Raw genomic sequence first — 19,827 nt, 5'->3', positions numbered from 1 at the left:
CTGAGCCCTGGCTGGGCAGGAGAGCTCCTCCCTGGGTAACAGCCACCCAGCCCGGGAGGGATTTCCAAGCGCAGGTGGTTTTTTCCTCTTTAATTCCCCTGGTTTCAGAGGGAAGAAAAACCCTCCTCCCGCCGCTGCCTGCACTAGTGGATTCTGACTCACTGGAGCTCCTCCGCACGAAGCTGACAGCCCCAGCAGCGAGCACAAACGGCTCAGGAGGGTGGATTCATGGCTGGGCAGCACACAGCTCTCACAGGGCGCAGGGAAAGGGCCTGGCACTTGGGACAAGGGCCCCAGGAGGGCTCAGCGAAGCCGTGGGTGGGCAGGGGACTGAGCTGCCCCAACAGTGATGTGGGAATCAGCTTCACAGCCAAGTCTGGGAAGGTTTTAACCCAGAGGGGGCACCAAGGACCAGAGCAGGGAGAGGGCAGGATGTCCCCACACAAGCCAGGGAGCTGCCAGCACCTTCCCCTGCTCCATGAGGAGGGGAGCTGAGCATGCCAGGAGCTTGTAGGACGATGCCAACGCAAGAATGTCACCCCCCTCATGCTCCTAGGTCCCAGCTCTGACCCCTCCAGGTCACCATGAGCCCCCCACAGCCCCACCGATCTCATACCTGGTAGAGTGAGAGGTAGAGCACCCTGAGCAGGGCGAAGAGCAGGCTGTCCCGCAGCGGCTCGAACAGCAAGGCGCCGAAGGAGGTGAGCATGCCGAGGAGGCAGAGCAGCTCCATCCCCAGCTCCGTATCCAAACCCAGGCGGGGACTGAGCCACAACAGGGTGGGAAAATCCCGTAATTGCTCCCACAGCCCCTTCCCGCTGAGGCGCAGCACTTTGCGAGCTGGCAGGATGCCATCTCTCCCGTACAGCCCTGGAAAGGAGACGATGGCAGCGGGGATGAAGCCTTCCCAGCCCCGTATGTCTGGGGCAGCAGAACTAGGAGCCCCCCTGCCAGTGCCTCGACAAGCGGAGGGGCTGCCACAGAGACAAAGTCTCTGGCGGGGGGGCTCCAGCTAGTCCTCCCTGCACGCCGGCTTCCCAGTTTTCCTCATGAACCTGGGAACGGAGCAGCAGTGGGAAGAAGCCCCGTGGAGCCCAGCAGCTGCCAGGGCCTGCTTGTCCACGTGGAAGGGAGGAGCGGGCCCTGCCTGCTGCTCTCCCCCGTTCGGGCAGAGCTCTGGTTTGCTACTCCGGGGGGGTGCGGGGGTCTGGAGCCGCCCCCGGCCCCCAGGGTGGCGTGGAGGGTGGGAGAGGACGCTCTCTAATGGAAGAGGGCTGGCCTCGGCGGCTCCCGCTCTTCGGTGCTAACGGCAGGCACAGCTCAGTCCCCCGGCACAGGGAGAGCCGCTATCGAGGGCCGGGGCGGCCGAGCCCGGCAGCGGGATGCGGAGCCTCCGGGTGCCCGGGCCGGGGGTGCCGCCGGCAGGGTCAGCTCCGCGCTCCCAGGGGCTCCGCACCCCCCTGCCCCGCACCCAGTGAGGGCCCGCGGCCCCGGAGGAGGCTGGCGGCGGCTCCGGCCCGGCCCCCCGCCGGGACCGGCCCCATCCCAGCCCTACCGGCCGCGGGACGAGCAGCCCGCCTCCGCTGGCCTCGCTACCGCCGGCGGGCCCTACCCGCCCTCCGGCCCGCCCCAGCCCCCCGCAGCCCAGGGCCGGGCGGACCCCGGCGCCGCCCGCGCCCGGCGTACCGGGGATCTGGACGTAGAGCGAGGCGAAGGCGGCGAGGTACGCGGCGGCCAGCCCGGCCAGGAACAGCGACCGCGGCCGCCGCGGCGGGTCCCCCATGGCGGCACCGGCCCCCAGGCCCGCCGCGCGCGACCTCCGCGCGCGCGTGCGCGTCGCGTCAGCACGCCCGGGCGTCAGCACGCCCCGCCCCGCGCATCACCTCGGGCGGGAAGCGCGAAATGGCGGCGGCGAGAGGGGCTGCCGGCGGGGCCCGGTGAGCGGGGCGGGGGGCGGCCGGGGCCGGCGTCGGCGTCGGCGTCGGCGTCGGCTGGTGTCCGCGGGGCCCGGCGGGCGCCTCTGCTGCCGGCGCTCGGCTCGGGGCGGCCCGACTGTCCGGTGGTGGAGCGTCCAGCTCACCTACGGCCGGCCGTGGGGCGGAAGATGGCGATGGTGTGCTGGGTGCTTAGGTGGGGTTTGTGCTTTTCTGCGAGGCTGAGGGGAGACCTCACCGCCCTCTACAGCTGCCTGACAGGAGGCTGTAGCGGCGGTAGCTTGCAGTGAGGCCGCACCTCGAATCCTGTGTTCAGTTTTGGGCCCCTCACTACCAGAAGGACGTTGAGGTGCTGGAGCGTGTCCAGAGAAGGGCAACGGAGCTGGGGAGGGGTCTGGAGCACAAGTCTTATGAGGAGCGGCTGAGGGAACTGGGGGTGTTCAGTCTGGAGAAGAGGAGGCTGAGGGGAGCCCTCATCGCTCTCTACAACTGCCTGAAAAGGCGTTGTGGTGAGGTGGGGGTTGGCCTCTTCTCCCAAGTAACCAGCGATAGAACGAGAGGGCACGGCCTCAAGTTGCGCCAGGGGAGGTTTATGTTGGAGATTGGGAAAGATTTCCTCACCCAAAGGGTTGTCAGGCACTGGCACAGGCTGCCCAGGGAGGTGGTGGAGTCCCCATCCCTGGGGATATTTAAAAGCCGTGTAGACGTGGTGCTTAGGGACGTGGGTTAGCGGTGGGCTGGGCAGTGCTGCGTTAGTGGTTGGATTCAATGATCTTAGAGGTCTTTTCCAACCTAAACGATTCTGTGATTCTATGAGTCTATGTTTACTGAAAATTTGTATTTCTGTTGAAATCCACTTGACTTCAGATTTCTGCACTAGCCAGCTATCGCAAGGCATCAGCTGCACCTACGTCTAAGTGACCTGCAGCCCTTCAAATGTTGCCTGTGGGATTGCAGCATCTGTCAAGAAACAGGTGGTTTAAACCCATTTAAACAACACCAGGGGTCTGCCTGGCCGCCGAGCGGGCTGTGAGCTCCTCCACCAGGAGCTGCCATCATGGAGGAGGTGGAGTCGCGCTTCCTGCACCTCCTGCAGCCCATCCGCGACCTCACCAAGAACTGGGAGGTGGATGTGGCCACCCAGCTCGGGGAGTACCTGGAGGAGGTAAGGGGGGACCTGTGTCCTCTGTGCTGGGTTGGGGAGGTTGGGGGTGATGCCCTTCGGCTCTGTCTGCGCCGCACAACCCACCAGTGCGCTGCCAGCACTCTCGACCCTTCCCTCTTGCTGCGCTACCCTCGAATCCAGCCTGTGAATCAGTGTTTTGTTTCCCTTCTTTTGCATGTTTTGCAGCTGGATCAAATCTGCATTTCCTTTGACAACGGCAAAACCACCATGAACTTCATAGAAGCCGCCTTGTTGATCCAGGGTTCTGCCTGCATCTACAGCAGGAAGGTGAGGAAGCCAGCAGCGACTCCCACATCGTGGCCCGGGCCCTGTCGCCCTGCCCATTCTGTGATCCCTCAGCCGGTGGTCCTGTGGCCAAGCTCCATGGGGGCTGCTCTGGGATTTTGAAAAACTTGAACATAATAACGACTGATGGACATGAAAGGATATAAATTTATAATTCCTAAATTCAACTCCTTATATGTGTTGGCAGCCTGGAAAAGAGCAAGGATTTTGCTGTTCAGTACTTTTTTCTCTAGAGGGTGGAATACAAAAATGCTGCTTCCTTAAATCTGGTTTCAGAATGGCTTAAACAGTGAAAAGAATAAAGAAATGATCAAGAAATTGAACTCCACCTGCCTGGGGATAAGAGGAGGGCGGTGGTTCTTTCTGGCATCAGCCAGAGTAGCTTCTCTGGGAGCTGCTTTCTCCTTCTCCAAGAGTCTGGCTGCTGTTTTGCAGGTGGAGTATCTCTACTCGTTGGTCCACCAGACGCTTGACTTCATCTCCAATAAAAAGTACGTAGATGCCCCCTGCTCTGGGGAGGGAGCTTTGCTGGGGACTCAGGGCTGCCACTTTCCAGCGTGCTTTCGCTGCCCTGGCAGAAAATGCTGCCGTGTGCTTTTCTGGCTCGCTGCTCTTAGCGTTGTGGTAGGGCCTGAGTCCTTCCCCATTCTCTGTCCTGCTGAGTTTCGGTAGCTCCTGCCCCGAGAGCGCATGAGCTGTGCCTCCTTTTGGGGATGGGGTTGGGACTTGCCCCACCCGCAGCAGGAGCCTGTGGGTGCTCCTGCTCTGAGCCTTGCTTCTGCTTCAACTGACCGCTCTGCCCCTAGGGCAATCATCGCTTCAGAAAACCCAAACCAACCCACTTGCAGCACCAGCCTCCAGCCCCGTAAGATGTTGTTTGAAGCAGAATGATTTTTGTGGCTGCAGGAAACTCCCCTGGTGGGACTTGCTTCAGCCCAGAGGGCCTGGGGCGATGCTCGTCCCACCCTTCTTCCATGGCATCATCCTGCGGTTTTCTTGCTGCAGCGCTTTGCTGTTGCCTAAGGAGAGGACAGCGCCCAGCATCCCACAGAGTAAATCTTTGCAGACAAGGAACTGCCCTGTGTGGCAAAGCAGCTTGTGATTTATTTTGAAAGCGGGGCTCTGCCGCTGCAGCTCTCAAGCGGCCTTGCGTAGCTTGCCTGGTGCCAGCCTAGTGCCGGCTCTGAACACCTCTCTGCTAAGGCGAGGTCAGCTAACAGCACCCTCCCGCCTGCGCCCAGACTGGCGATCTGGGGAAAGACGAGGCTTCTGTGCTGCACCTCGCTCCAAACAGGCGCTTGGCTCCGACCACACGAACGAGCTTCCTGAAGGAACCGTCCTGCCGCTGCTTTGCCCAGCTCTGAGCCCCGCTCGTAGGAAATACTGCCACTTGTTTTGGGAGGTCGAGGCAGAGGACCTGAAAGATCCTCTGCTTGGGCTGGAGCAGCGTGAAGCTGCTGTGGAGGTTTCCGAAACTCTTTGCCAATTATTTCCGTGCTGTGGGATTGAAGTGAAACATGCCCTCCTGTTTCTGTAACAGAGCTTCCGAGCTGGAATTGGCAGGACGTTTTTGTTCCAGATGGGATTTGTCAGGCAGGCTGTATCCCCCTCTTCCCGCAAGCTCCAACTCCTTTGCAGCCCCCACCGCCTTCCTGGGCAGTGGCGGTGCCGACGGTCACGCCGTCACCTCTCCGTGCTGTCCGTAGCACCATGGGATGCCCCTGCATAGAGAGAGATGCTGCAGCGGGGTTGGAGGGAACCTGCCACTGCTTTGCCTCCAGCCTGTCGCTACTGCCCCGGGCAGATCCTGACTGTGTGTTTTGCTCCCTGACTCAGGCGGGAAAAACAGCCCAGCTCCCTGGGGCAGGACGGCAAAGACGCTGACGTGAGCTTTGGGCCTGAGAAGGAGGAGGTGAGAGCGGTGTCTGCGCCCCATCGCGGCGTGGGGAGCGGAGTGCTCAATGGCTTGTGAGCGCGGGCAGAGCTGCTTTTGGGGGTGAGCGCTCCCCGCTTTCTAACTGGCACCGTGGCTGCCATCTCCTGTGGATGCTCTTCCCTAGCAGGGTGCGTTTAGCCCCGCATCCCCTCTTCGGCCCCCGGGCACAGCAGGAGTGCTCTGTGAGCTTTTTGTCATGACGCTGCTGTGCTGCCCTCCAAGGGACGTGACCTGCCACCTTGCAGCTCTCCCGGAGAAGAGCTAGCCCCCATGCAGCGCGTGGGGACCTCCCTTCACCCCGTGGCTTCACCTTCCTTCTCTTATTCTCCAACTTGGGCTGGACCCTTTCCATGGGAGGGGGCACCTTCATTCCTTCTTTGCTTTCCTCCCACCCATTGGGTGCTGCCCACGCAGTGCTGCACACCTCAGCCCTGCTCCTGTCCTGCTAGCAGCTCAAAAGCTGCAGATCCATTGCCTCTGCAGCTGGCTCTGTCCCGCTCGTGTGCACGCACCCCGTGTCCGCGCCGCTCCGGTTAGGGTCCGTTGGTGGTGGTGCAGCCTGGAGGGCCAAGCCGGGGTGACCGCTGGTGGGGCTCTCTCGGCAGTTCCTCTCCCTGGACGACATCAGGGACGACAGCCAGGCGAGCGTGGACATGAAGAAGGATCATCAGCCCAGCGTAAGAGCTCTGCTCCTTTTCTGTCCCTCCCCGTGTCAGGGTTTCCCCGGATGATTCCCACAGGCGCCTGGGGCCAGCCGCCGTTCTGGCCAGGCTCTGCGGGGATGATGGCACCCGGGCAGCGCCATGCCATGCCGGGCGCCTTCCCCGGGCTCCGTCCTGCCCTGCGCAGGGGCAGCTGCCCTCCCGCCGCCTTGCCTTTGCAGGCTGTGAACATCGTTCCCTTGACTCCGATGTCTCTGGTCGCCCCGGAAGAGGATGAGAAGAGGGACAACCCTCTTTTCAGGTGAAAGCCCCCCTCGCCACGCCCCTCAGCTGCCCCCAGGTTTAGCTGGTCCCCCCGCCACTGCTGCAGTGGGGTTGGGTTTTCCCCATGCCCCAGCCGAGGAAGTAGCGCTTTCTCAGTGCCCTGGCCCCAGGCTCCCAGCAGGACAGGGCAGAGCCTGGTCTGGGGGGGTCCTCTGATGGGATTTTGCCCTCAGCCGGAAAGGGGAGATCCTTGCCAGCCGTAAGGATTTCCGGATGAACACGTGCACCCCTCACGCCACCGGAGCCTTCCTGCTGGAGCTGGCAGGCCTCTCCCCCACCTTCCTGCAGGAGCAGCACCGCGAAGGGAGCCCCGGCAGAGCAGCAGGTACGGGGGGCTCAAGGCATGGATCGCCACGGTGCTGACGGCCAGGAGGCAGCACTGGGGTGGGGGGAGGCAGCACTGGGGTGGGGGCAGGCACCCTGGGGTGCTTTGCCAGCCGCCTGCCTCCAGAGAGCCCAGCTCCCTGGGGTGGAGGAGATGTGCTCGCGGCATTCTCCTGCTGCCTGCCTTCAGCAAAACTGCCTGCCAGAACAGCAGGGCCCCTCGTTGCTGGAGATGGGGTGCTGGACAAGGGCAGCGTGCCAATGCCAGCGGCTGCTCCGTGCCCGCTCCCTGGCTGCGAGGGGAGGCTGCCCGTGGCCGTCAGCCTTGCCGGGGCCGGTGGGAAGGGGCAGCTCCGAAGCTGCTCTGCGGCCATGCCAGCGGTGGGGGCTGGTGTGTTCCTGCCAGCCGGGGCGACTGGTGACCTCTTGCCTCCATCACTTCGGCAGGAGGGTCCTGCGTCCTCGGCAGTGGGAGGGAGTGCATGAGCACTGGCGGGGCTCCCATCCAGGCGCTGAGCTTCTCTGAAGAGGGAGGTGAGATGTGCGTGGTCAGCGGGCTGAGGGGAGATGCGGGCCGTTTGTCCTCCCTGCCTGTGCGTCCGGCCGGGCCGGGCAGGGCTGTGCGTGTTCAGGCAGCTGCCGCTCTGCGGGTGCTCCTGCCCTCGGTCCTGTCGAGGCAGTCTGGTCCTCAGCAGCTTCAGCTGGCCCTGCAACCATGGCAAGCGAAGCTCCCCAGGGCAGCCCCTTGGTAGCTGGGGCGGAAGTGGGGGCTCCCAGAGGCTGTTACAGCATTTGACTGTTCAGTTCCCCGCCAGGTGCCGCAGGACCAGATGACGACAACAGCAGAGGGGATGATGTGCCTGGGGCCCCGGAAGACGATGTGGAAATGACTCCGGCTGCTAACGAACGAGTCGAGGCGCAGAGGGTACACTCGGGCAGGGGCTCATGGGGGCAGCGCCACTGCCTTGCTCCTTCCCCAGAGCCCTGCTGCCCCGCGCTTCGCTGCCTGGTGCTGCGGAAAACTCACTGGCTCGTTCTGTGTCTGCCAGAGCGCGCCCCAGGCGAAGGGGTACGTGCTGCGGGAGCGAGCGCCTGCCAAGGACCCCGAAGCCCACATCAAGGTAGGGTGTCCAGAGCTGGGAAGCCCCTCTGAGTCCACGTGGGACACTGTGGGAAGCCCTGGGACATCTCTGCCCTCCCTGCCATGCTCTGTGCCGCACTGGTGCCAATGGTGGGGTGACCTGCTGGGCCAGGTGGCTCCCGTGCGCCCGGCACATGGTGCCACAGGGACCTCGGCCGGGAGCAGAGTGGGCCAGAACTTTGCCAGCTGCATCTTCTGCTCGCTTCTCTACCAGGAGATGCTGGATCCGTGGCAAAGCCTTGACCCCTTCGGTGACTCTGAGGACAAGCCGTTTAAGAAAGGTACTTGAGGCTGGAGCCGGGTTTCTGTTTGCCCTGGACGGGCCAGGGTCTGGCTGCGCTGGAGCAGTAGGGCTCGGTTTCCCAGCCTCTTGTCCTCAGCGTCCCCAGAGCCAGGGCGGGCCTTTCCCAGCCCCGCGATGGACAGAGGGGCCTGAGAGAGGGACAGCCTGCCCCGTCCCGGACACCCGGAGGTGGCTGGGTGGCACTTAGAGCAGTGGCACGGGACCCGGTGGGGCTGCTGATCTCTGCCCACCTCCAGGGAGGCCGTTCCTGGTGCCGCACGGCCTGGATGACGTGGTCGGTGGCAAGCGGAAAAGGAAGGGACCAAGGAAGCTCCAGGACTTTATGAAATGGTTCTCTGCAGCCTGTGAGTATTGCGGCTGTGGCATTTCCTGTAGGATCCTGCTGTGATCCATCCAGGCTCACGGCAGGACTCTTCTCTGCCAGGAAGCGCCTTGCGCAAACCCCTCTGCTGCGGGTGCTCCGAGCCGGGCCGGCCCCGTTCCGCAGCAGCTTCGGTCCCGTAGCAGCTGGTGTCCCTGCTCTGGTCTTGCTGGAGCTGCCGAGGCAACTCCATCCCATTTACCGAGTGGGATGTGAATCGCCTTCCTTGGCCCAGGATCTCCTCACCCGGGCTTGTACCTTAACCAAGGCACTGAGGAGAAGGGGGCAAGTTACCCGAGACAGAAGCTGCTGTTGAGAGCTCTCCGCCTCGGCAGGGCGTTACACGGGACGCGTTTACAGCAGGCGCAGGGAGAGCGTCAAGTAATGGCAGCCTAAATATAACAGCGGGTGGGCTGGGCTGCAAGGGTCGCTGCAGGGGGGAGGAGAAGTCCGAGCAGGAGTCCCTCCGCTCCCCTACTGCCGAGGTGGCCTCTGCTCTCCACTGTGCCCCTCGCTCGCTCCCCAGGCGGGGGGCTGCGCTTCTCCGGGTGCAGCAGGCTGCGTTAGACCTCGGGGCTGCTGGCGGCTGTCCTGGGAAGGGCCAGGATGCCTTCGGGGAAGGAGGTGGCTCTGGAGGCGAGACCGGCTTGTTGCACGCTGCGAGGGTAGCGGAAGCTGTCGGTGGCCACTGGAGGGCTGCCTGCCACTGCCAGCCCCTCGCATGCTTGTTCTCCCTGCTGGCTCCCCCGGCAGCGGTTATGGGGCTGGCATCTTTAACCGTTCATAACTTTAATCCTCTCTGGCTCCCCCAGACAACAACGTTGCCGACAGCAGGAAAACCAAGAGGAAAGGGCTGACGTTTGCAGGTGAGCGGGACATGGCGGGGTGCGCTGGGGAGCCCTGGGCAGGCTTCGGGCGGAAAAGCAGCAGGACGCGTTGCTGGGGAGCAGTGGAGGGAGGGAGCGGAGCCAGAGCCACTGCAGCAGGGCCGTGCCGTGCCGGGGCAAAGGGCTGCTGGGGAGGATGTTCCGGGTCTAGAACCCTTTAGAACAACTCCTAGCCCTGCAGCCATCCCCCTTTTGCATAGCAGCCCCGAAATCTGGCTGAACCAGACCTCCCCTCCGCGGGCTGCAAAGTGCCGGCGGGCTGGGGGACAAGGGGCTGGCTTCTGCAGCGGTGGCATGCCACAGGGGAAGGGCAGGTGCCACACCGGCCCGCAGCCCCACAACCGTGCGGGGGGAGCCCGGGAGGGCACCCAACAGCGGTGGGAGGCTTCGCCGGGGGGTGGGGGCTGGAGGGGTGCTGAGGAGCGCTGCCCAAGGGCTGTGTGCCCCGTCTGTGTGCAGATCTGGAGGTGCTGTACTGGAAGCAGCTGAAGGAGCGGGCGGCAGCGCAGAGGAAGCTGCAGAGCCAGGTGGTGAGCTGGCACAGCCCAGGGCAGGGGGCAGCGGTGGACATGCCCAGACCCCTCCTGCATGTCCCCCCCGCGGTCAGCGGGGGCTGGGGAGCCCCTCACGGGGGGCTCAGGGCTGTTCTCTACCAGGGGCCACTGTGGCCACCGCTGCTGTGTGAGGAGGAGCCAGACCTGCTGGAGGAGGAACGCGGGGCTGACTGCTACAAAGAAGCAGGTACTTTGGCACCCCAGAGCCCCCAGCCAGGGGTCTCACCGCCCCCCTCCCACCATGCTGGTGGCTTGGGTGGCCCTTGTGGAGACGGGGCCAGGCCCCGGGGGGGCTGGTGGGCCCCGCGGGGAGCACTGAGCAGGTATCCCCTCCCAGCAGATGACTTTGCAGAGCAGGAGGAGATCCAGCTTGAGGGCCCGGAGGAGATGGGGGAAGAAGCACTGGGTGAGTGCTTGCGGCAGGTGGGCAAGCACGCGGCCCTCGCCACAAGCCCCACGGTGCTGTGGCCGGGCTGTGCTGCCAGCTAGGAGGCTGCTGCTGTAACCCAAATGCCCCCCACTCCACCTGTCCTCGGGAGCGACCCCTGTCCCCGCTCAGAGGGAGGGGGTGGCCGCGCGGTGACACTCTGCCCTCCCACAGGCGCCTGCGATGGGGGCTCGCTGGGCTACGAGGAGCTGGTGCGCAGGAACGTGGTAGGTGCCCGTGGCAGGGGAGGGCATGGGGACAGGGCAGGGCTGTGCCAGTGGTGGTGGTGGGGGCTCCAGCCCAGGGTGGGTGCGGGGGGTGTGGCTAGGGGGTTGGGGTGCCTCCGCTCCCCTCTTGCCTCTCCCCGCAGGAGCTGTACATCGCCGACTCCCAGAAATACGCACAGGAGACGGAGCTGTCGCAACACATCCGCCGCTGGGAGGAGAAGATGGGGCCGCTGCTGCAGGAACAGGCAGGGACCATGTGGGCAGGGGGCCGGGGCAGGCAGAGACTCACGCAGGCAGGGGACCAGGGGGACCAGCAGCCCCCTCCCCAGGCCTGAGCTTGCTCTGCCTGCAGGAGGAGCGAGCTACCTTTGACATCCACGGCTATGGGGACGCACTGGCAGGTAGCTGCAGGGGCCTGGGGGAGTGGCACTCCTTCGCCAGCCTGGTGGCCGGGCAGCCCCCCTTCGAGGTGTGCCGCTACATGCTGGCCTCGCTCCAGCTGGTAAGTGCAGGGGGTGGCAGGGGGGCCCCCTGGGCCTTCTGGGACCCCCCAGCCCATCCATCGCTCTCTCTCTCTCCCTCCCTCCCTCCCTCCCGCCAGGCCAACGACTGCGTGGTGGAGCTGGCACAGGGCCCGGGGCTGGAGGAGGCGCTGGACACCATGAGGCTGCGGCTCCTCACCCGCCGGCGGGCGCAGGACCGCTTCTGCACCTTCCAGCTCCCCTCCGCCTGCCCCTGAGCGAGCACCGCCCCCCACCTCCCCCCTGGGACCCTCGGCAATAAACCCCCACTTTGGTGAAGGCTCTGCTGTTGTGGGGGGCCCGCAGGATGGTCCTGGGGGCCAGTGGGACGGTGCTGGGCGGTGGCAGGGTCCCTCCCAGCGGGATCAGCCTAGGGGGCTGCAGGGGGTGGTGGGGGGCGGCAGGGGTCCCCCCGCCCACCTACCCGGAGCCGCAGGAGGCGTGTGTGGGGCGCAGGCACGTTTATTGCTCTCCGTCGAGGAGCGGCTCGTAGGTCTCCATGTGCCGGCGGACGCTCTGGGCGATCTGAGCATCCGTCTTGCTGCGCCCATAGTAGTCGAGGAAAAGCCCATCGGGGCCCAGCAGGTAGATGATGACAGTGTGGTCCACGATGTAGTCACCATCCTCGTCCTTGGGGCCGGCGCTGGCATAGACGCGGTAAGCGCTACTGGCCGCCCGCACCTCCTCGGGGCTGCCGGTCAGCCCCAGCAGCCGGGGGTGGAAGTCCCGGACGTAGCGTGCCACGGCCGCCACGTCATCGCGCTCAGGGTCAACAGTGATGAAGAGGGGCTGTACAGGGGGCAGGCCCGGCTCCTGGTCCAGCAGTGCCACGGCGCGGCTCAGCTTCTCCAGCTCCTCAGGGCAGATGTCGGGGCAGTGGGTGAAGCCGAAGTAGAGCAGCACCCACTGCCCGCGGAAGTCGGACTTGTGCCGCCGCCGCCCTGCCTGGTCCAGCAGCTGGAAGTCACCCTGCCCCAGCGCCAGTGCCCGCAGCTCCTCCTGCCGCCGCACCCGCTGCCGCCGCGCCTTCTCCTCCCGCAGGTACAGCCAGGCTGCCCCCGCCGCTGCCCCCACCGCCCCCACCACTGCCACCCGCTGCCCTAGTGGCAGCCGCGCCGTCCCTGGGGGTCCTGGTCCCCACAGGCCTCGCCGCGGGGGCAGGGCACAGTGGCGGGGCAGGCAGCGTGTGGGCAGCAGGGCCTGGAACATGGCAGGGCTGTGGGGAGGGGCGTGATGAGGAATAGGGTGGGGGAGACAGGCTCCCACATAGCCTGCCCCAGCCCCCTGATGCCCTCTAACCCTCAACCCCACTCCTCGTGACCTTTGCCCCTTGGCCCTCCCCCAGGTGCCCTTTGACCCACCCTGGGCCCTGCTGCTCCTTGACCCCTCAGCCTCCCCCTCCCTACCCCACCCAGTGATCTTTGATCCCTCGTCCCACTCCTCCTGCTGCCCTTTGACCCCCTAGCCCTGCCCCCAGGTGCCCTTTGACCCCTCACCTCACCCCCTTTTGCTGCCCTCTGACCCCCATCCCCGCCTCTGCAGGCACCTTTGGGCTCCAGCCCGGCCACTTTTGTCCCACCCGCTGCCCTTTAGCCCCGCGACCCCCCACCCGCGCCGGCGTGCTCTGCCCCTGCTGGCCTTTGCCCTCTGACCCCGAGCCCCAGCCCGCCGCGCCGCGCGCGTCTCGCCGGTACCACCGGAAGCGGAAGTAGCCGGACGTGAAATGAGCGGGGCGCATGCGCACTGGGCAGGCGCAGGGGCGACGGTGGCTTTGCGCATGCGCGTTCCGCCGCGCCTCCGCCAGGGGGCGCTGCCGCGCACGGCAGCACCCTGACCCCGGGGGCGTGACCCGGCCGTGACCCCGGGCAGGCGCAGGCAGGAGCAGGCAGGCAGGCAGGCGCAGGCAGGAGGCGGCCGCCCGCGCCCGGGCAGCGGCTTTATTGCCCGTCCCCGCGGCTGGGGGGGGCCCCCGCGGCCCCGAGCGGTGCGGGGGGGCCCGGGGGCCCGGGCGGCAGGATGGCCTCGGCCAGGCGGGGCGGGGGGGCGCGGGGGGGGGCCGGGGCCAGGTGCAGGGCGGCCTGCAGGCCCCGGCGCCCACGCTCGCCCAGGCCCCCGTCGTGGTGCACCCGCAGCCAGGGCTCGCCTGTGGGCAGGGCCGGCCGTGGGCAGGGGGCTCGCGTGGGGCCCCCCAGTCTTCCCCCGGCCCGGCTCCTTGTTACCTTCCTGCAGGTGCTGCCCCACGGCCACCAGCAGCTCGGCGCCCACAAGGGGGTTGATGGGGTCCCCGGCCCGCGCCCGGCCGGCCCCCAGCTCGTGCAGGACACGGGCCAGCGGCAGCGCCTCCACCTGCTGCACCCAGCCTGGGCCGGGGGCACGGGGGCTGGGGTCAGGGAGCCCCACGCATGGGGCATGCGGGGCAGGGTCTCCCGGGGGCTGGAACATGTGGGGAGGCCCATGCATGGGGCGTGTGGGGCAGGGTGTGCAGGTGGGGACCCCAGGGTGGGGGAAATAAGCCAGGGGCAACCTGAGCAGCCTGGAGGGCGAGGGTGGGGGACAGGAGGAGATGGAGCAGCCCTGGGGCAGGGCAGGGGGGCACAGAGACCCTAGGGGCACGGGGGGACCCCTCGGCCTCCCAGAGAGGGGTGGTGGGCACGGAGCAGGGGCGAGGGTGGGATGTGGGGCCCATGGGCACAAGGGCAGGGCCCCACGTCCCCCCTTCCCCACTCACCTCCCCGCAGCGCGGGCAGCTCCTCGCGGATGCTTGCCTGCCCCAGGACCTGGCAGCGCTGGGCGGGGGTCCCGGCGCAGAGGCGGTGGGCGGTGGCAGGGGGCACCCCCTGCGCCCCCAGCATGGCCTCGAAGGTGCGCAGGGCTGAGCCGTCGTCCAGCGCCCGCCCCAGCCGCTCCCGGCCCTGCTCCGCTGCCCCGGCCAGCCCGCACTGCCACAGCAGCAGCCCCCCTGCGGGACGCAGGCTGGGACCCCTGCCGGCGGGGACCCCGCGCCCTGCCCCTGCGCGCCCCTCACCCCCTCCCCGGGGCACGGTGGGTGGGAGAGCGGTGGGGAATGGCCTGTGGGGTGGGAATGGGGCTGGGGGCCCAAGGGGCAGGGAGCGTGTGTTGGGGGGTGTAGGCAGGGAGTGGGGGGCTGGGCAGGGGGACGGGGGCAGGGTGTGGGGGGGCAGGGACAGACCCTGAGGCCCCAGGGGGTGCTGTGCTGGGGGTACACGGGGCAGGGCCCCGGAGGGGCGCAGGGTGGGGGGCTCGTGTGTGCAGACCCCAGGCCCATAGCTGACCCAGGGTGGTGACCAGCTCCCGCAGGTCGGGGGGGCCGCCCCCCCCCAGGCACTCCAGGGCCTCCAGCACCTCCAGCGAGTTGCCCACGCAGTGGCCCAGCGGCTCGTCCATGCGGCTCAGCACGGCCGCCGTGCGGATGCCCAGCCGCTCGCCCACCGCCACCTGCGCGGGCAGACGGGGCGGGCAGAGCGGGCAGGGCGGGAGATGGCCGCAGCCCTGGTGGGGCAGAGGGGCTGGCGGGGGGCTGGGGGCTCACCAGGCTCTGGGCCAGCTCCCGCGCACTCTCCTGCGTGGGGTACAGCGCCGCGCTCCCGAACTTGACGTCCAGCACCAGCGCCGAGAGCTGCTCCGCCGCCTTCTTGCTCAGGATGGAGGCTGGGGCCGCGGCAGCCTCGCTGGGGCCCGCTGCCCTCGCCCCGCGGCGCACCCCTCCCCGGCCCCCCGGCCCCCCATACCTGTGATGAGGGGCAGGCTGTCGACGGTGGCGGTGACGTCCCGCAGGCCGTACAGCACTCGGTCAGCCGGTGCCAGCTCCTCGCTCTGCCCCACGATGCAGCAGCCCACCCGCTCCAGGATGCTCTGCATCTGCGGGGCCAGCTGCGCGCTGCCTCCCAGCGGCACCCCATGTCCCAGGGGCACCCCATGTCCCAGCGGCACCCCGTGTCCCAGCGGCACCCCGCGTCCCATCAGCATCCCAGCAGCACCCCGCATTGCATCGCCACCCCGCATCCCAGCGGCGTTCCGTGTCGCATCAGCATCCCACATAGCATCAGCGTCTCGCGTCCCATCGGCATCCCATGTGCCAGCAAGTGCCCCGTGTCCCAGCAGCACCCACGTCCCGGCGGAGGGCCTCGGTCCCCTGGAGCCCGGCGTGCCCGCGGCGGGACAGCACGGCGGCGGCCACAGCCGCGTCCCCATCCCTCACCTGCTCGGGGCTCTGGGAGACGCGGAAGCCGGGGACGGCCTCCAGCTTGTCCAGCGTGCCCCCGGTGTGGCCCAGGCCCCGCCCGCTGATCATGGGCACCTGCGGCCGTGGGGCGGGTGGGTGCGGGGGGCACGGGGGCCACGGGGACCCCCGCCCGGCCCCGTCGGCCCAGCCCCCCCTCCGCTCACCTTGCAGCCGCAGGCGGCCAGGGCGGGGGCCAGGGCCAGGCTGACCTTGTCCCCCACGCCACCCGTCGAGTGCTTGTCCACCAGCAGCCCCCGCCAGGCGGGCGGCCAGGCCAGCGCCCGCCCCGAGGCCGCCATGGCCCGCGTCAGCGCCAGCGTCTCCCCCGCGTCCATGCCCCGCAGCCGGATGGCCATCAGCATGGCGCCTGGGGGGCGTGGGGGTGGGCAGGGCCGCCCGCCCCGCTGTCCCCCCTCAGCACCCCACCCCAGGGCCCCGCTGCCCCCGGCCCCGATGTCCCCGCCCCATCCCCGGGTCTCCCTCTTGTCCCCCTGCGGTGGTCCCCAGCCACGGCCCCTGGCCGCAGCCCCCCGCCACGGCCCGGGGCTGGCCTTGCCATCTGACCCGCTGCCCCCCGCTGGGGTCCCCAACCCCCGCCGCTGCTGGGGACCCCCACCCCGCCCCGGCCACGGCCCCGCGTGTCCGGCTGCGCCGGCCTTTGCCACGTCCCTGCGCCCGGTCCCCTGGCGATGTCCCCCCCGGCTGTGTCTCGGCCGTGCGTCCTCGGCGCTCCTCGCCGCGTCCCTGTGCCACGGCCCCGCCGCACCCCCGGCTGCGTCCCCTGCCACAGCCCCTGCCACGACCCCCCTCCTGCCTCGGCCCCATCCCCTCGGCGCGTCCCTGCGCCGTGTCCCCCACCCCGCCCTGCGCCCACCGATCTGGCCCTGCTGCGCGGTGCCCTCCGTCACGCCGCGCACAAAGCCCTGGATCTCCTCCTCCTCCAGCCGCTCGCCATCCCGCTTCTTGCGGATGAGGCCCGGGAGGGAGGCCTGGGCGGCCATGCCGGATCCCACCCGGCCGGCACCCCGATCCGCAGGGCCAGCACCAGCTCCTGCCCGGCCTGGCCTGGTGCCCACGGCAAGGAGGCGTCTCCAGCGCTGGACTCTGTCCCCGGGACAGCGGGCGAGGGCCAGGCCAGGCAGGGAGAGGCCAGGGCGGGTGGGTGGCAGGGCTGGGCCCCCCAGCCCCCGTTCCCCATGGGAGAGCCCCAGGCAGCACCCCAGGGCTCCGCACGGCCACCCCTGCCTCGGGCCCGCACAGCTCTCGGCAACCCCACCCGCGGAACCCATGGCACCAGCAGCACCCATGGCACCTGTAGCACCCACGGCACCCATGGCACCCGCAGCACCCACGGCACCCATGGCACCTGTAGCACCCATGGCACCCGCAACACCCATGGCACCCGCAGCACCCATGACACCCGCAGCACCCTCAGCACGGGGGGGTGTCCCACAGCACTTTGCTGACAAGTGCCCCCTCCCTGGCCCGTGGCCCCAGTGCCACCCCACACCCTGAGTCCTGCCCGGGGACCGGGTGACCACGTCCCCTCCCCAGCCACCGCGGTGGCCCCGGCCCCGGGGGGGACAGGGCAGGGGCAGGGGTGGGCGCCTGCTGAGGGCCGCGGGTTCTGGTGCCACAGGGGGCCGAGCGCCCGGCGTGGGGACCCACAGCCGGAGCCAGGCCCGGGCGGCAGCGGGACGGGTGCGGCGCGGAGGCACCAAGGGGGACGCGAGCAGCAATCCCGGCTCGGCCGCGGGGCTGGGGCGCGGTGGGCAGAGCGCCAGCACCCAGCGCACGGGGAGCCGGCAGCACTGGCCCTGCCTGGCGCCGGGGAGCACCCCTGGCTGACCCCCCGCTGCCCAGGGGTGATGGCCGGGCAGGCGGGGATGGGGCGGGGGGGACGGGGTGGGGATCAGGATGGGATGGGGCTGGGATAGGGTGGGGTGGGATGGGGATGGGGCGGGGCGGGGTGGGGTGGGATGGGGTGGGGATGGGATGGGATGGGATGGGATGGGGTGGGGTGGGGTGGGGTGGGATGAGGTGGGGTGGGGTGGGGCGGGATGAGGTGGGGTGGGGTGGGGTGGGATGGGTATGGCGTGGGGTGGGATGAGGTGGGGTGGGATGAGGTGGGGTGGGATAGCATGACCAGCCCAGCAGTGTCAGCTGGGTGCTCTGGGCAGGGGGCAGGGGTGGGGCTGGAGCAGGGAGAGGGCTGGTACCCGTGTGGGCAGCGCATCCTCCATCCCCAGCGTGCACTGCCCCGGCCGTGGGGCCGTGAGGCCGTGGGGCCGTGGGGCTGTGGGGCCAGAGCTCAGCCCTGCTTCCCCCTCTGTGGCCTTGCCAGGATCTCCTCAGGGAGAGAGGGGCACGGGCTGGGAAAGGGGCAGCTCTCGGGGGGCCAGTGCTCCCCGCCCCCCGGGACGGCCGCGGTGTTCAGCTGGTGCTGCCCAGCCCGGGACGGAGCGGGACGGCGCAGCCCCGGACGGGCGACGCGGCGGGACGCGAGGAGAGCGACTCGGGCTGAAGGCATCGATCTTTTGTCATGGGTCGCGTCCGGCGCCCGCGGCCCCGCGCAGCCGCACACGGCCCTAGTCGGGCACGTCCACGATGAGGGGAGCCAGGTAGTCCGAGTGCCGGATGCCGAACGTCAGCCCGCGCCGAAGGCCCTGCTGGGCGCGAGAGGCGGCGAGGGGTCAAACGGCCCCTGGCGTCCCGCCGCCCGCCCCCCGCCCCACCCGCCCCCGGAGCCCCCTCACCTGCTCGGGGCTGTAGGCGCCGGGTCCGGGCTTGGCGGTGGTGTCCCCGGGCAGGGCGTTGCGCGCCAGCATGCTGTACTGCGGCGCCCGCCGCTTGTAGACGTCGGCATCCACCACGCGGTAGCGGCAGGGCCCCGGCGTCTGCGGGCAGAGGGTGCGGTGACGTGCCCCACGGCCCCCCGGCCCCCCGGCCCCCACACCTCACCTTGCACAGGTCCTCATAGAAGGCGCCGACGCTGCTGCGACCCAGCATGGAGTAGTTGGGGGCCGAGCTCTTGCTCACAATGCGGGGCCCCAGCATGGGGGGCAGCCGGTAGGCTGCGGGGCCTGGGGGGCGTGGGGCTCAGCAGGGCCCTGCCGGGGGTCTGGGGCGAGGGGGGCAGGGGGGTATCCCCCTTGGGGAGGTGGGGAGGGTGGGCTCAGCCTGGGGAGGATGGAGGTCCCAGCCCAGCCTGGGGGGATGATGGGGGTCCCAGCCCCAGGGATGATGGGGTCCCAGCCCCAGAGGGACGATGGGGGTCCCAGCCCGGGGGGTGATGGGGTCCCAGCCCCAGAGGAATGATGGGGTCCCAGCCCGGGGGATGATGGGGGTCCCAGCCCCAGGGGGTGATGTGGTCCCAGCCCCAGGGGGATGATGGGGGTCCCGGCCCGGGGGGTGATGGGGTCCCAGCCCCAGGGGGATGATGGGGGTCCCGGCCCGGGGGGTGATGGGGTCCCAGCCCCAGGGGGATGATGGGGTCCCAGCCCCAGGGGGATGATGGGGGTCCCGGCCTGGGGGGTGATGGGGTCCCAGCCCCGGGGGGATGATGGGGGTCCCAGCCCGGGGGGTGATGGGGTCCCAGCCCCAGGGGGATGATGGGGGTCCCGGCCCCCGCCTCTCCTACCCGGTGTCTGGTGGCTGGCGCTGTGCCTGCTGCGGGAGCGGAGGGCGCAGGCGGGCGCGGAGGGGAAGGCCAACCTGCCGGCCCTCTCGGGGGAGTAGCAGCCTGGGGGGAGCGGGGCGCTGGGCCATGGGCACGGCTGGGGGGTCCCCGGCCCTGCCACCCCCCCGGGGCTCCCGGCCCCCCCTCACCTGGCCCAGGGGTGTGGATGGGTGGCAGGTCGCGGGGGCGGCTGTAGATGGAGAACGCGGGGGTCCCGTCCTTGCCCTTGGCGGTGGTCCCGGGGGGCAGCAGGTACGCCGGCCCCGGCGAGCGCTCGTCCTGCCGCCCCCCCGTGCGCACCCCGAAGCTGTAGGCGGGGGCGCGGCCGCGGGAGGGGTCGTGCAGCCGGTAGCCTGCGCGGGCAGGGGGCTCGGTGGGGCGCAGAACCCCTGGCTCCCCGGCCCCCGGCTCCCCGCCAGCACCGTGGCCCCCCCGCACCCCCTGGCCCCGACTCACCGACGTTGGTGGGGAGCCCGTACTTGGGCCCAGGGCTGCTGTAGAGAGCTGCGATGGGGCCCCGGGGGCGGTGGGGCCGCCAGCTGCCCACCCAGACGTTGGACGACATGGCGGGCCCTGCCGGGAGCGAGCGCGGCCCCTCAGCCCCGGCCCCTCCACCCTGCGGTGCCAGCCGCGGGGTCCCCTTGGAGGGAGATGTGGGTCCGCAGCCTGGGAGCCAGCGGCCGTCCGCGGGCGAGCCGCCGGTGGCGCCGGCAGCACGGGCAACACGGCAGCACGGCGTCACAATGCCTGGGGGGCTCTGCTCCCCCCCACAACCCGGCACCCCCCGCTCAGCCCCCGGGAATGGCGGCTCCGACGCCTCCTGGGGAGCCCC

General features: G+C 69.2%; 5 protein-coding genes across 5 annotated transcripts; 1 reads left to right on the top strand and 4 right to left on the bottom strand.

Moving 5' to 3' along the window:
• Positions 1-610: 610 nt before the first annotated feature.
• On the bottom strand, positions 611-1,783 carry LMF2 (lipase maturation factor 2; the record flags this gene model as incomplete). The annotated part of the gene is made up of 2 exons (XM_082015847.1): positions 611-870; positions 1,687-1,783. The coding sequence occupies 2 exons, from the start codon at positions 1,781-1,783 to the stop codon at positions 611-613; spliced, it is 357 nt and encodes a 118-aa protein (XP_081871973.1).
• A 1,208-nt stretch (positions 1,784-2,991) lies between these two features.
• On the top strand, positions 2,992-11,378 carry NCAPH2 (non-SMC condensin II complex subunit H2; the record flags this gene model as incomplete). The annotated part of the gene is made up of 20 exons (XM_082015849.1): positions 2,992-3,099; positions 3,286-3,387; positions 3,841-3,896; positions 5,242-5,317; positions 5,947-6,018; positions 6,225-6,304; positions 6,501-6,652; positions 7,099-7,185; positions 7,467-7,576; positions 7,701-7,772; positions 8,007-8,073; positions 8,333-8,440; positions 9,270-9,323; positions 9,804-9,871; positions 10,001-10,085; positions 10,236-10,304; positions 10,500-10,552; positions 10,696-10,797; positions 10,905-11,054; positions 11,154-11,378. The coding sequence occupies 20 exons, from the start codon at positions 2,992-2,994 to the stop codon at positions 11,289-11,291; spliced, it is 1,809 nt and encodes a 602-aa protein (XP_081871975.1). The 3' UTR covers positions 11,292-11,378.
• Positions 11,379-11,535: 157 nt separating this feature from the next.
• SCO2 (synthesis of cytochrome C oxidase 2) lies at positions 11,536-12,337 on the bottom strand (the record flags this gene model as incomplete). Its single annotated transcript, XM_082015850.1, has 1 exon — positions 11,536-12,337. The coding sequence occupies exon 1, from the start codon at positions 12,280-12,282 to the stop codon at positions 11,536-11,538; it is 747 nt and encodes a 248-aa protein (XP_081871976.1). The 5' UTR covers positions 12,283-12,337.
• A 673-nt stretch (positions 12,338-13,010) lies between these two features.
• Positions 13,011-16,317, bottom strand: TYMP (thymidine phosphorylase; the record flags this gene model as incomplete). The annotated part of the gene is made up of 9 exons (XM_082015848.1): positions 13,011-13,216; positions 13,293-13,433; positions 13,802-14,032; positions 14,367-14,529; positions 14,624-14,742; positions 14,823-14,952; positions 15,293-15,391; positions 15,481-15,683; positions 16,191-16,317. The coding sequence occupies 9 exons, from the start codon at positions 16,315-16,317 to the stop codon at positions 13,011-13,013; spliced, it is 1,419 nt and encodes a 472-aa protein (XP_081871974.1).
• A 1,587-nt stretch (positions 16,318-17,904) lies between these two features.
• CIMAP1B (ciliary microtubule associated protein 1B) lies at positions 17,905-19,560 on the bottom strand (the record flags this gene model as incomplete). The annotated part of the gene is made up of 6 exons (XM_082015851.1): positions 17,905-17,985; positions 18,073-18,213; positions 18,278-18,399; positions 18,957-19,058; positions 19,145-19,348; positions 19,452-19,560. 6 exons carry the CDS (start codon positions 19,558-19,560, stop codon positions 17,905-17,907), a joined length of 759 nt encoding a protein of 252 aa, XP_081871977.1.
• Positions 19,561-19,827: the final 267 nt, after the last annotated feature.

This window comes from Phaethon aethereus (genome assembly GCF_964289735.1).
Source record: "Phaethon aethereus genome assembly, contig: HAP1_SCAFFOLD_659, whole genome shotgun sequence".
In the NCBI taxonomy this organism is placed as follows: domain Eukaryota; kingdom Metazoa; phylum Chordata; class Aves; order Phaethontiformes; family Phaethontidae; genus Phaethon; species Phaethon aethereus.
This window is presented reverse-complemented; position numbering and strand designations above follow the sequence as displayed.